The sequence below is a fragment of the Gambusia affinis genome, linkage group LG12 (assembly GCF_019740435.1).
Source record: "Gambusia affinis linkage group LG12, SWU_Gaff_1.0, whole genome shotgun sequence".
In the NCBI taxonomy this organism is placed as follows: Eukaryota; Metazoa; Chordata; class Actinopteri; order Cyprinodontiformes; family Poeciliidae; genus Gambusia; species Gambusia affinis.
In genome coordinates this window covers 25,749,496-25,764,996 of record NC_057879.1, presented here as the reverse complement: position 1 = coordinate 25,764,996, position 15,501 = coordinate 25,749,496, and the positions used below count along the sequence as shown (strand labels likewise).

At 38.2% G+C, this 15,501-nt stretch overlaps 1 protein-coding gene across 2 annotated transcripts in view; it reads left to right on the top strand.

Annotated features, from left to right (window-relative positions):
• Nucleotides 1-5,450, top strand: part of LOC122841639 (receptor-type tyrosine-protein phosphatase N2-like) — a 180,379-nt gene extending 174,929 nt beyond the window's left edge. For both annotated transcript variants that reach the window (XM_044135112.1, XM_044135113.1), the window contains exons 22-23: nucleotides 2,364-2,437; nucleotides 4,014-5,450. In XM_044135112.1, coding sequence (XP_043991047.1) covers nucleotides 2,364-2,437; nucleotides 4,014-4,085 — 146 coding nt within the window. In that variant the 3' untranslated portion in view covers nucleotides 4,086-5,450. The remainder of the gene's footprint in view (nucleotides 1-2,363; nucleotides 2,438-4,013) is intronic.
• Nucleotides 5,451-15,501: the final 10,051 nt, after the last annotated feature.

Genomic DNA, 15,501 nt, shown 5'->3' with positions numbered 1-15,501 from the left:
CTGGACAGGAGTCCATTGTGTTGACAAGAAGAAGAAAAAAGACTGCAGCACAAAACCTGTGAAACAGAAAGAGAAAACTCTGAATGAACAGCACTCCCACCATTCATTTTCCTCTTCAGGGAAGGCGAGAAAAAGAAGTGTTATTATGTGTCTCAAAAAAAAAAAGTAATTCTTGTATTTCTTAGTATCTGAAGTTGGATAGAGTATGCTGAGAAAAAAGAGTCAGAAAACAAATTGAATATTCTTCACTGCTCATGTCCTTTGTGAATTTAATTGTTGCTCCCACATCATCTTTTCTGTTCAACTATTTCTTGTTTCATTGAGTTCTCTACCTTTATTGTAACATCTGCTTAAAAAAACTTTTATGAGAACTCCTTTGTCTACTTTCTTTGCCCCCATCAATATTTTAAACATGTTCCATAAAATATAAGGTTTTAAAAAGATACTTTATTAATCGCATGTTAACCAAGTTTCTTCAAAGAGTAGTTATAAACAGGTAGGATCTCCTGTTGCAGTCAATATTACAGCACCGGGAAGAAGCTTCTAACAAAAGAGACTTTTCTTGTTTTCTAGTTTCAAGAAGAGCAAAGTCTTAACAGAACCAGATTTCTTTTTTTGTTTTAATTTAATGGATCATTCTGATGCTGCTAACTGCCGATCATCATCTTCATCTTCATCTCATCATCATCATCATCATCATCACCATCACTCTCCACCACAGACTAATAGAAGCTGTGCAGCATCTTTCTGCAAACACTATTTGACATAGGGGTTCTGAAGACGTACCGTCTGCTCTGTTGCGTCTCTGGTCCAGTATTATGCCAAGGTGAAGAGAGATATTTTTGCTCTTCCGCTTCTTTTCCCGTGGCAGAGAAAGTGTTTGATATATTTCTGTTTATTCTGAAATCTACAATCATCTCCTTTGTTTTGTTCACAGTAAAACTCAAACAGTTTTCTGTGCTCAGCTTTTCTGACTCACTGACTGCAGTCACCTGAGTATTCCTGCAGATTATCCTAAACTGGAACAGTAAGGTGTAAAAATGCTGAGAGAATAACACCCTGAATTAGAGGTACGGCTACTTTAATGGTAGCTACAACCCTCTAATCAGAGTTGCACAAAGAAAAACAACAACTTATTAACTACTGAATGGATGGTGTCAATACCAAACTTGTTTTTACCTTACAATTACGGCAAACCAACCAATTATAGGACATAAACGAATAAACACAGGAAAGCTTTAAGCTTCTCAGCAGTGGCAATAAAACAAATGTGAACAAGTGAAAGAGCAATCTCATGAGGAGAGCCCCCTAGAGGTCACTGACCGTAACAATGGTTACTTTAGTTTTCTAAACCAAAGCAAAAGGAAAAAAAATACAACCACTGGAAATGTGCTTCTTTTATTCAGTTATGTAACTTGATGTTAGAGGCAATTCTCATAAAAATAAGAGCAACACAAAGTTCTTTGCAAAAGTTCAAATAGATGGGAAGAAACAAAACCATTAGAAATGGTAAAAGTAAATTGAATTAATTTAGACAAAATCAATAGAACACTTTTGAATGCTGACATTTTAAAGTTATCATTGAAAGAAACCAAAAAAAAAAAAAAATATGGCATTTCTAGGAAGTAATAGCAAACCAGTGGAGTCTCTATTGTTCCTGTTAGTTTTTTATAAACCACAATAAATGACATTTCTTAGCAGAATGTTTCTGGCAGAACTCATCACAAAAAGTAGCTATTAGGAAACATTTCTGTGCTTGAAAAGGCTTCAGATTATTCTGGTTCTTTCTCACTTCTCAGACAACCTGAACTGTAAAAATGTTTTCACATTCAACTAATAGACTCCAAAGCAAATAAAAGTCCCAAGTTTCTACTTTAGCAAGTGGGTTTACAAAGCAATAAAACATAATCTGATCTGAACTATGATGCCACCAGATAAATTTCCCTCTGGAAAATTACCCAGCAGGCATCATTTAATTTAGGAATTATAACTTTGACTGTAAAGCAATGAAGACGTAAAACTTTTCATACACCCTAAAGACGGGACTATTTCTTGTAACAGGGCAGTGAGCGTTGACACTAAGGAGTGACAGGGCTCTGTTGTGTCAGCTCATCATCAGACTATGATGCACCTCAAGGATGGCTGCTGATGGCTTCTTTTGTCAGATTCTTTTTCCATCCAAACCAAACATCTCACGGGGGGTTTGAGCGAAAAGCTTGAATGTGTTTTCTTTTTGCTTTAAGAAAAAAATCTGTTGTAAACGTCATATTTTTTGACAGATCTTTGCCCGATTGTCTTCCTGCGCGTTCAGCTCAATGCAGCATCATTTTTCATGTGTCTGTTTTTGTTTGTGTGTCTGACAGGTGCCAAGGAGATTGATATTGCAGCCACTCTGGAGCACCTGCGGGACCAGAGGCCAGGAATGGTCCAGACCAAGGTAACACACCTGAGACCAGGATGTCTGCTCTTCTCCAAACTCTCTAATGTCTACCCTTACTACTAAAAAACATGTCATCGCACACATGAATTAATAGGTTTACACAAAATCCGACAAGCTCTTGAAGTGCGCTGGTTTTAGCTTTGGTTTTTGTATTGAAGCTCAAAGTGCAATGATGGAGGATCCATGAATCAGAAAAAAACAGTTTCACTCAAAGAAAAACTAAATCTTCTAACTCAGATACCTTAGACACCATTTCACAATAAAATGACCCTGAACACAAACACGCAACACGAAATGCACAGTTTGGTTTGACGTTCTTTTGAATTAAAAGGTTTGGTTGGATGAAGGACAGTTAGTCTTTGGCCAACCTGGTAAATCTGACATAACATCATATTTATGACTTACTATCTTCCTGACAAACTTTAGAGGAAATATTGATGAAAAAGTTCAACAAATTGATCACACTGATGTTTGCAGATATTGTGTTTCAAGTCTCTTGACTTGAAAATTACTTGAAACCTTTTTTGATTTTTCACCCACGGTTTATATTTTTCTTGCCAGTTTCCAGCCAAATAGTTTTTCAGTTGTTTGGACATCACCCATCACAAAAAAAAAAGGAAAATCTTTTTAAATTTATCATGATCTCATTCTTCTGGCTAAAAATCTTGGTATTTTAACAGGAATTTATGGAATTCTGTTTTCTTAATTTCATTTGTGTTACACCAATTCACCACAGATTTCTCAAGACAAGAAGCTCAAATTTTCTACACAATCAGTTCCAATCACAGAGAATCAATTCAGTCCGTTAAAATTAAAACTAGTGATAAAACAAAACCATCAAGATCTGTTTATTACATCAGCTGCTAAAAAGGAAAGCATCTATTTAAGGAAACCAGCAGGTTTCTTCAAGTCAGACTTTCCCTAATACTGAGTAAAAATACCTGCTTTTAAGCATTAATAAAGATTTAAATATTATGTTGAAAGAGTTTCTTCAAACCAAAATCAACAACCTGAGAAATAAAAGCTCAGTAGTTTGAGAAAAGCCTTTTTTTCCAATCTGTGAATGACCCGCCTGCTCTGGGTTAGAAATTTCTCCTAGAATGAACTCATTCCTCACCACATTGTACATGGAGTGACTCCAGGCTGCTGTGAAAACAATTACTGGCTGATATGAGAACATAATTAAAAAGAAAGCCCAGAATGTGTGTAGAACATCTGCTGTATTGATCGTGGCCGTATTAAAGCCTGCGGCCTGAACGAAGTGCGTCGTCGCCTTTCCACCGTTCCCCCCGCGGTCCGGAGCCCCGACTTCAGCTCTCACAACCTCAGGTCCAATTGTGACCCAGAAGGCTTTCAGACATGAAACTCCAGAGGCTACAGTCACTACAATGGAGTACTAAAAAATAAAAATCCACATCGTCTTTGCTAAAGGAACAATACGGCAACTAGGTCAGGAATCAGAAAATGTTGCGTTGTCGAGCCGGGATCGATAAATCCTGTCTGCCAGACGTCTTGAGCTTCATGTCGCCTGGAGTGTCGCTATTTTTCACTTCCTCTCCTATTTCTCCTGCAGGATCAGTTTGAATTTGCGTTGACGACCGTGGCTGAAGAGGTGAACGTGATCCTGAAGGCTCTTCCTCAGTAGAACAAGACGCTTCCTGCTGGAGAATTGTTCCTGTTATTACTTCTCTTCATTTCCCTCCGTCTCTGTCCAGTTGTTCCTGGTCTTGTTATTTTGGTGTTTTAATTTTCCAGCTGTCCGATAACCTTGTCGGTTTTCCCGTCTTCATCTCATAAGAGTTCCTCTCTTTTTCCATGTTCTTGTCTTTTTTCTGTTGTGTCACATTTTTCCATAATTTCTTGTCCGAACAATATTTTGGTCTCCTAGCTTACTTTCTGTATTCCTCTCCATTGAAATATTCTCTTTTCGACATTGTGGCTGGAAGGAGCTGTTTCCATCCTGTACATAGCTGGACTCTCCTTCTGTTATCCTACAGCTTATTTTACAAAGTGACACAGCAAATTATCACATTTTGATTGGTTGATGTCTCAGATTATCTGTATTAGTTTTGTGTTTGATCATGAGGAACCTCATGGGCATCAGTTGGGTGTAACAAGGTTTGGCAACATAATCCAAAAAAAGTCTAAAATGAAATTAAGATTTATTTCTGGATTGTAAAGTGCTGTACAAATAAAGCATGTGCTGGTGATGGTCAGAATAACTGATTTCTGTCAAATGGTTTTGTACTTTAATTTAGTAAATTAGCTCTTTATTTCCCAAATCTGAATGTTAGACTGAGCTGATGTCTTTGGGAGTGTGCATAAATGATTGTCTTGCTTCGTCTGATTTTCGGTGCCATGCTCATGTTTTCATGCTGTATCTTAGAGAGTCACGGTAATTCAGTGTTGCTCAGTGTGGCACTTTGGGTACAACTGATTTAACCTCCAATTAAAGCTTGTTTCATTTCACTGGGATTATATTTTAGAAAACTAATCACGATTCTAATGTTAGAAATGTGTTAAGATATGATTATTTGGTTGTGGTATATATTGTGTTTCTTCAACCTGAACTGATCTCTTGTGGACAACCAATATTGTGGCTCGTCAGTGAAGTTACAGTCATGTCTGCCTTAACAGAAAATATTGTAGGAAGACTGTAAAAACCACTTACGTTGGTAAACCTACATTTAAATTGCCCTTATTTCAATTGATTATGGGTTATTTGTGCTCAATATGACTGAAAATAACGTAATTGTACTTTTGTTCTTGTGATTACATCAAATATCAAGGTACCGCAGCTGAAGCAAAATGACTGGTGTAAGGGCAGGATGGTGGGTTTTAAAAAGTAAATTTATTGTAAAATGGTTTAGTTTTGCTTCTCAACAGATCTTATATGTAGCATTAATGGATGATTTGTAAATATGGAGTAGCAAAATCTGTTTTCCCTTAAATGCATCCTAAATTTCTTTGCTGATGCTGTAAATAAAATTAAAAAAAGCACAAGAAACCACGTGAGATGGTCTGTGTTTTTATTTTTCATTTTCCATTTACAAAGTAAACGTAACTTCATTTCACTGCCTGTCACATTATTCCCCTCTGGCTCTGGCTTAACTACTGCAGATATATTCTTTAAAAAGTAGCCATAACTACAATAATCAGCAAAGTAAAAAGACTCTCTGATCTTTATTTACCTCTTTGTAATCATTCATCTTTCAGCAAAGGACCAAATTCTGATATTTGTGGAAATGTTATCAGATTTAGAAAAACCTAATAACTTCTTTTGCTGTGGATTCAAATTGGTCTGATTAACCAACTACAGTCTCAAGTCTGTGGATACATTTCAGGACAAGTAGCAGAAAACTACATATTGGGACAAGAAAACAAAATCTTTTTCTAAGAATATTTGACTTAATTTATTTCATGCCTGTTTAATTACCATCCTGTTTTCAAAACAACCTAAAATGCCATAAACATAAAATGAATCAGTCCAATCTGTACCTGAGGTAACCATGGCTACAGCAGAGCAGACGCTCAGGCAAAAGGACATTATAACTTTACCTTAACAATACTGTTCCTGTTTTAACTATATTACATAAAACATTGTATGCTCTAACAAGATATTGTATGAGCACAATCATTTATTGGGCAAAAATCAAAAACATTGTTAGAACAATGCTAAACATAAAGCCTCAGATCTTTCAGAAATGCCATCAACTGTTACATCTGAGCACATTCAAAAGGCTTCAGTTTGTCATAGGAGTCAGGATTTCTCTCCAGCTTTAGTCAATTTGTCCTAATTTAGTCTTTGCTCAACCCTGTTTGGATCCAGGTTTATCTGTAAATGTCTGATGATACTCCGTCGACACGACACGCCCGCCTGCAGCTCAGGTCGTCGAGTTTGAGTCCACAGATCTTCCCTCATCCTGCTGGCTGGTCAGCCGGTTCTTCCTCCAGTTCAGAACCACGTTTCCTTCTCAATGTTCACGTGGTTATCACGATATGGTCCAAACAGCACCGTCACTCCATGGCTCAGTCTGAGCAGAACCACTAACCCAGCCACTCATCTGCACTATCATCAGCATCATTATGCTATAAACTAAACATACGCTCTAACTATAAAAGATAGAACATAAAATCTTTATTGTGCAATATGTTATGTTATTACAATACGGTTTACATATATATGAAATATTGGTTATAATGTAATATTTGTATTGTAATAACATGATAAAATATTGTATAAAGATGAAAATGATATTAGTTTGAACCCTAAAGTCTGGATGTTATGATGTAGATCTGTTTCCTGTGTCTGATGGAAATGTTTCCATAATGAGCTGCTGCTGAACCAAGATGATGCAACTCTGCATCAATATGGAGTCATAAGTGGATAAACTCAACTTTCCTAATAAAATGTGGTAAATACTTTGAATTCTAGTTTTCTACTGTAAATAAAAACACCTGGATATCTCAGAATATGAAATGAAACACTGTAGAGATTGTGACTGATTTTTCCTGTGAAGTTGTTCAGCTTCCCTCCTGCTTGGTTTGTTTGGGTTTTTTTTCCGTCAGCTGGTTGAAATGTTGCTTTAACACAACAGAAACATTTAGTTTGTGAATAAAGGCAGTGGTGATGCTGATTTGTGTGTTTGCCACCACTGTACACTGTTTGGAAGGCAATTATCCACAGTCATTTTCACCATCTGGGTGGGCGTTCCAGCCATCTGTTTTATGGAGTAGCGAACAAACAGCTGTGTTTTAAATCACACACAGCGTCATTAGCTTTAGGTGTGGGCCAAAGTGGAATCCTGCAGTAAACGCCACCGCAGCTTGTGATTCACTCATTTTTATCCCAAACACCACAGGAGGCAGTTTTACTGTTTTGTAAACATTATGCATGAGATTTCACAAACATACATCATTTTTGTGAAACCTCATGTTGTTTGATGAGGTTTCTACATGAAGCCTCATGAAACATGAGGTTTTATGAAGTTTCATTAAGAAATCTCATGAAACCCTCAAAGACTTTTTAACTTCAAAGTTAAAAAAGAAGCTTTTTTATTTTTACTTTGGGGATTCTTCAGCTTTAAATCTTGTTTGACGTTGAAGAATTGCTTCAATTCCTGTCATTTATTCATAAAGTATATCTGTCATTTTGACTGTGGGAATTTTGTTTTGTTTCACATATTAATATTGCTTTAACTTCGTATTGCACAGTTGTTTAAGTTGTATAAATTTGAATGAATGGTGTGACATAAATACTTTCTGTAAAGACAGATTGATGCAGATTGGAGGTTTATCAAAGGTTTGCACCAAACCTGTTCATCCTCAATTATCATTTAAAGTTTAATCTGATTTCTTTTGGTCAGAGCAACATTTCCTCGGCTCTAAATTTCAACATAAATATTCAGGCTCTGTCTTCTAAGCTCAGGAGGCTCTTACTGTGTATATCCTGATGAAAAAGGCTTTGTGATAAATGAAGGGGATTGTTTTCGCCCTTCTGTAGGCAAACCCATCTCAGAATGAATAAAGATATGATTGGAGGAGTGCGCCACAAAGTGTCAGCTTTATTTACACAACTCTCTTTGATTTGGCTCAGTTAACTGAGGATACAAATCTCATACTCATTTAGAGAAGATCAAATATGCAACTGAATGTGGCTGTTTGCCTCCAATTTATATCAAAAAGTTATTTTTACTCTTACTATAAAGGTGGATTTATATAACTGGTCTTGGTTGTCAGGGTCCCTCATTAAAATGATTATTCTGCCAAAGGTGTTATCCACCCTGCAGATGATTACCTTACACATGTAATGAGGAAAAGAAGTTACTTTACAGCTCAAATAGAGAACTAGTCACTGGATCTGTAGAAAGTCCAGTGAAACTTTCTGGGTTGGAGCTAAAAATGAAAAGATCAGAAATCCCAATCAGAGACATATGCTCCCTCTTGACGCTGCACAAATGTACTCAAATCCACTGATCGTTTCTCATTAATCACTGTGTTTCTTTTTGGTCCCATTCAAAAGCCTCAAGATTAAAACCATTAAAATAATTTTACAAACTGGTTTAAGAAAAAACCCTGCAAGGCATCATCATTGTCAGATTCTTTGTAAATATAACAAGTTGAATTTTGATAATTTCATTGTTTACTCTCTTTTAAGATTCTGAACAGCAGATTGGTACAGATCTACTCTAAGACAATTAGATCATGCATCGCCTAGCGACTTCATGTTACATCAAAGAAGCTCAGACTTTTGCACAGACCGACTTTTCTTACAGAGCCATCAAAGCACACGAAACCCTTCCAGTTATTCTGAAATGATGCCCCAACCTCCATGATTTATCACAAAGTGTTAGAAATTATTAGGAAACCAGCACTGTCAACATTCACTACGGTTATTATTTGTAAGGTAAATTGATGTACTCATTTGAACTGTTAGACTGAAGTGTTGTGTAAATTGCTGCAAACAGATCTAAATGAAAACAAAAGCTAAAGAAAGAAAACACTTATTTTCCAAAAACCTTGTGTTCCCTCTGCGTTTTTACCTCATCTGATTGGATAACCAATGGCTGTCTGAGGTCTCATCCCGCCTGTGTCCGACCTTCTCTGCCAGCTTCATCCACTGCGAGGACACGTCTGGCATTTAGTTGATTATTTGAATCGGTGTTGCACGTTTGATGACCCCAATATTGCCCGCCGTCACTCATCATTTTCATGTTTGTAAGCATGCTAACAGAGGCCCTCGTGGGGAATTGAACTGTTTGTGAGCAAAAATTGCTTTCTTGCAATGGAGGCAGGAAGGGAGGGCTGAGCAGGACTGAACAGACAGGTAGGAGCTTCGGACTGAGCTGTGATTAAATACAAATGCGTCAGTCATGGAGTCTTTTCGATTAACACAAGTGACAGAAGATAGTTTTTCTATTCTTGAGATTAATAAAAGAAGTCATACATTCTCTCTCTCTCAGACATTAAAGGCAAGTAAATGTGCAAGTCATATTCAAATGAACATTTATACCCTGGACTCAAGGGACAACTAGAGCAAACAAGGCTGAGCCTGAAGACAGCTGTGCAGAAACAGACGTCTGCAGACCTCAAAGAACTGAAGTCATGTTGGGTTCAGTCAGAAAATGACTGAGTTCATCTGCTAATGCTGGTTCTACAAACTGGTGAGTGATTCACAAGCAGAAGCTGTTAAAGACTGGATTATTTACAGTTTTATCTTGAGCTCTCTTTGTCTGACACGTTTTTTAATTCCTGAAGATTTCTTTTCAAGTCTCTCAATGTTTAGGTTATTTTTCTCTGCCTTTGGAAGAATTATTGCAGCAATAAGGTTGTTCCACATCTGGCCATTCCACACAGACAGATCGCCAATCCTGAAAGATATAAGAATGTATCCCAACGACTGGCCCTCCTCAGATCATTGACTGACGATAATCTGCTGTAATGTGGCTGCTCCATGTTTGTCCAATGTCTGAGCAGAGTTGCACCAGGAGCACAACTTCCCATCAATACCATTACTTGGCCAACTTCCTTCTTAATCTGTCTCGCTCCGGTGCTGTTGGCAGTGGAGGAGAAGACTTAAAGGTGATAACAGAGTCACAGATAAAACGGACAGAGGCGACACGCACACGACGAGCTGCGGCGTGTTCAGACGGGTGTGTTGGAGAGCTATTAGAGCCCGTCACAGTTGGCTTGTCACGGATCAGCTGTACACACACATTGCACAATACTAATTCTGTGCACACATACGAGCTGACAGGCCCCCCTGCTGTGGCACTGATGCAGAGACATCCCTGGCTCAGTGTTACTGACATGCACACTGCCTGCCTTCTGTGGGAATAAGACAGCAGCAGCAAGTATTTCTGATGTGCAGACTTGAGCAGTCTTCAAAGATAAGAGCTGAGGCTGAGTAGCTTCGCTGCCTTCTGGGTAGAAAGGAGAGAGAAGGAAACACCGGCGGTCCTTCTACTCCATTTGACACAACTAAAATATGTTCAAGACTGAAGCAATTTGATTCTGGCAGACTCAAGTTTCTTGTGCATTTTTAAACCTTCATTCAGAAATCAAACATTTTCCTTTCTGAAGTATAAATATGATGCGACACAAACCAGTTTTTCTTAGCGTAGGTTAAAATTCAGGGGTTGCATCTTTCAAAACGCCGCGGCTAAGCAGGCCGAGTTCTTGTTCGGCCGCAAAGACCAGAAATGAGCTGCCATGAAATTAGACAGTCTAGCTTTCAGACTTATTCCAGCCCATACTTTGGCGTATGTCCTGTCACCTAGCAACAGTGACGGCACTAACCACAATGAATGTACAAGGTTCATTTCACATTTAGAAAGTTCTGGTCATTTGCCGAGTCTTTTCAGATGATTCACCGGAAAAACAATTGAGACTACCAATTATATTTTAACACCTAAAGCATATTATGAAATCATAAACCCGAGCAAAAAACTATTTTAACGACTTAAGCAAATTTTAAATGAAAACAAAAAGTCAACTAATTTATGAGAAGCAGTTCAGATGATTTATCTACAGTACCTACATATATATATATATATATATATATATATATATATATATATATATATATATATATATATATATATATATATATATATATATAGTTTATTTTTTATCAAGCCGAATAAATGTTTCATTTCTTACATCAGTGGCACAAAGTTCTCAAAAAGGAAATGAGAAATCAGTTACTGAAGGTTTTGCAGAACCGCATGGGAAAAAAGCAGTTATCTTGCAGCGTTGGAGCAGAAGCTGCTGAAAGTGAAAAGTGTTGCAGAAGTAGTTAACTCTCAGTTCACAGCAAAAGACACTGGAGATTATTGGAACATGAACAGGAAGTAAAGTATTACATCTGTATGAAGGTTAAATGGGGAGAAATGTGCATCCTTCTTCTTAGAAACCAGATTAATTTATACAGTTTTTATTGACTCATTCAGTCTTCAGAGGAGATGATTGGTAAATATATACAGATATATGTTGTCTGTAGACCTTGAAAGTCTTGAACATTACATATGATGATGAATGTATGAGATCAGGTGCCTGAAGAAAATCTATTTTGAAGGTTTTGATCCTAGCAGTTGTTACACATAACAGCTGTAATCAGATCTAGTCAACACTTTAATGATAAAAGTTTATAAAGAACGATACAACCAAATGAGATTTTTGCTTTTCTTTTTAAATGTATGTTAAATAAAACTCTTTCAGTGCTGTGGGCATGTGTTTGAATTAGATTGTAAATGTTTTTTTTATTTTTTATTTTTTACCTTGATAACCAAATTAAATACAACTCAAAGTAACCGAACAGAAAATGGGTTAAACACTCACCAGACAGGGAAATGCAGCTCAACCTATAAGACAAATTCACACTCATGAAGGTCTGGATTATTAAAAAGTTGACCAGATTAAAAATGCGTCATCACACTGGTATCCCCCATGTCCCGTTTTGTTTGACCATAAGTGTGCAGCCAAACAAATTTTAACACATTTTCAGACACCACCTCTACCATGTAAGATGGTAAGAATATTTCAATTTGATTTTTCTTTTACCATGTAATATTGATGGTTCAAATTTCATCATAATGATCCATTGTCACTTGTATGTTACAAAGTATTTGAATTAAATTAATATTTTTAGATATTTTAACATAACAGAATCCCTTTCTCTGCAGTAGTTCTGTGAATCCAAACCCTGAATCTTCATGTTTTAAACCAGATGTTGGCATCAAATCAAGCATCTGCCTGTGACATCTGAGAGATGGAAAATTTGTTGCCTTTCAAGTCAGCAGCAGGGTCATGCATTGCTTTTTCCCCTCAATGCAAAGCTGGCTAAAGCATCCAGGAGTGGCTGCAGACGTCTGGTGCCAAACATCTGTAATTTAGGAAGAATTCACGACAGGCCAGTGTGAGACGAGAAAACACTGACTGAGATGCTGGGCTGTCTCCTTAATGAGGAGAGGAAGGAACTTCCTGTTCCATAGAATATAAATGTACAGGAGAAGCCTCTGTGAATGAGTCTACACACGGAAACGGCTCCTGTTTTTAAAAACATTGCCTAGAGCCATGAAACTGCAACTACGTGCAAATCAGTCTCATTTAAATGTGGCGTTTGAGAAAAAACGAAAACAGAAAGATGGAAATGCAGGAAGAGGAAAATAATGACAGAGTGAAAAAGGGACAACGATGGGGGCTCAGAATCGCTCCTCCATGAGGAAAGCAGCCATCCATCCATAATGCATCACAAGTCTCCTAGCAACACCCAGAACCTAGCAACAGGATCTTAGCAACAGCAACAAACGGCCCCCTCTTTGTGTACTGGCCAATAAGGGCAATGTGAATCAAATTTGAGGCGCCCAATCACAAACCTCGTTGCTTCAACAAGAGTAGAGTGGGTGTGCTGCTTCACACGGCTCTGCTGGGCTCACCAACACAGAAAAAGTACAAACACAAACAGGAAATCATGGTGTCAAAAGCTGTCAGGGGTCTCAATCAGTGCAAGTCCCGAAACACACACACATCCAACACGGGATGGTATACACACACGCACACACACACACTCGCGGGCATACACAAGTTTTACCAATCACTAACAATCCCATATCATATTCACTGTTTGATACAGAGCACTAAAAAAGCAAATGATTAAACGCTGTCTGGAAACGTGTCCCACAGGGTGTTTGTTGCATTCTGGAGCTTCATGTTTCATTTCTCAGCTTGGGAAGAAATAATCAGAAGATTACAGGATGAAGTGGGCGAGTTGGTTCCTGGGAATGGATTGTAACCCCAACAAAATGTCCTGCTCATGCATCAGTCTGTACGGTATGCTGTTAAATGACACCTCATTTAATCTCTTTAATAAATGTTGCCTAGATAAATCTCAACGTCAACAAATTAGCTGAAAAAAGACCCTTTGAAAAAAAATAACCTCTAAGCAGCTTCAAACTATCTGTTGAAATAGATAGTTTGAAGCGTTTTTTTACTGCAGGTCTGAAGTATTTGTGGATTTTAGCTATCGCAGGCGGATGTGCTCTCCAACCACTGTGAATACCAGTGTTCCCAGTGTACATGAAGAGATCAAAGGTCTGCCTTGGAGTCAGTGGTGGTTCTCCAGCGTTCCCAGTCCAGCTTGTCACATTGATTTTATACTCAACATTTGAGGAATCCACATTTGGATGCACACCTGTGTAGACATCGGTGGTCATTTTTGTTTCAGGAAATAATGGAAGCAGATATTGGGGAGTGGATGTGGATGATACTGAGTATTTGCATCACTGATAAATTCAAGATTGTTGTACACAAATAAAGTGATTCATCTATGTATTTGGCCGACAGAAACATTCACTTTTTTCTCTTAGTGGGATTCCTTCATTGCGGTTATTCTGGCTCATTCAGGCTTTCATTACTCTTGTGTCACCTCTCCTCTCTCCCTCAGTAGAACAGCTGATCTCTGAAAAGGCTCAGCAGCCATTAGTAACTCAGGCCGATTTGCAATTCAGATGCATCTCAAGCAGGTGAGAGAAAAGGTTTAAATATTAAACATGCTGAAGTCCAAACGTGACTCTGGCTGATCTCATGTCAGCTGGAATCTTGATTTAATTATTATTTAGAGAGAGACTCACATTGGTGCGGCTGCAAACTTTTTTATTTAACAAATGCATTACTGGAGATGACCTGACAACACAGACTGTAAATATCTGTATGGATTAAAGTTGGAAAAGATGATATGCAGGACAGTTTTGTTAACAGCCAGACATTTAATTTCATATTCTAGAGTTCTCTGGAGGTGAGAAACATGCAGCTCAGTGGTTTCTGCAACACCAGAAAGATGAACTTCCATTATTTTGGTTGTTTTGATATTTTTATTCTTCCTTTTTATGCCGTCCAACAAATCCTTGCATTTTAACTGTTTGCATATCTTGGAAAATCTTAACTTTTGCCCTTGTTTTATTTTTACCACATAGAACCACTAATGGGTCTTGTAATGATGGTCTCATCTTGAAGTAGTTCAAATGCACAGTGGTGCAGTTGGTAGAGCTGTTGCCTTGCAGCAAGAAGGTTCTGGGTTCGATTCCCGGCCCGAGGTCTTTCTGCATGGAGTTTGCATGTTCTCCCTGTGGGTTCTCTCCGGGTTCTCCGGCTTCCTCCCACAGTCCAAAAACATGACTGTTAGGTTAATTGGCCTCTCTAAATTCTCCCTAGGTGTGTGTGTGTGTGCGTGTGTGTGCGTGTGTGTACATGGTTGTTTGTCCTGTTTGTCTGCGACAGACTGGCAACCTGTCCAGGGTGACCCCGCCTCTCGCCCGGAACGTAGCTGGAGAGGAACCAGCACCTCCTGACCCCACTAGCTGTTATAAAATGGATGGATGGATAGTTCAAATATAATATTCAAAGGGAAACCAGGATTCTGCCTGCTGCTCCTTCTTTTTCCTTTCTGTCTAAATCCACTAAACAGTGAAACTTTCTCCTGATGTAAAGTCCAAACAAGAGTTTCCTACCAGATGTTTGTGTGATGTTATGGAGGTTTGACCTGTTTGTGACTGAGAGGTAGACTATCTTTCACTCATCCGTCCTCCATCCCTCCTCACGCTCTGCTTCAGACTCCTCCATCACTCCTCAGATTAATCTGAAGCTTCCTACAGTGGGCTGACAGTTTCCTCCTAGTTGGGGAGTTTTCATTTCAGACAGTGTCAGACGGTGACTCCACTGTCCTTAACAAGTGTCTGAGTCTCTGTCAGAATTGCGTCAGTCTTATTGCTGGAAACCTGCAAGTTATTTTACTCCCATCCCAACCTAAAGCTATTCAACCAGTGGATGGCTTTACTGTAACATTGTCTTTTTTGCCAGAATGTATGACACCAAGAACTGATCAATCTAATCAGAAAGTGGAAGAAACTGAAACACCAGAGTCTAAGTCAAACACGAAACAAAGTTTCACATAATTGTCCAAATAAACTACAGATTAAGTGAGCAGGCAGATTAAGGCAATCTAAAGGTTGAAGCTTCAAAGGTCTTTAAAATCTAAATGAACTGTACAAATTCACACACTTAAT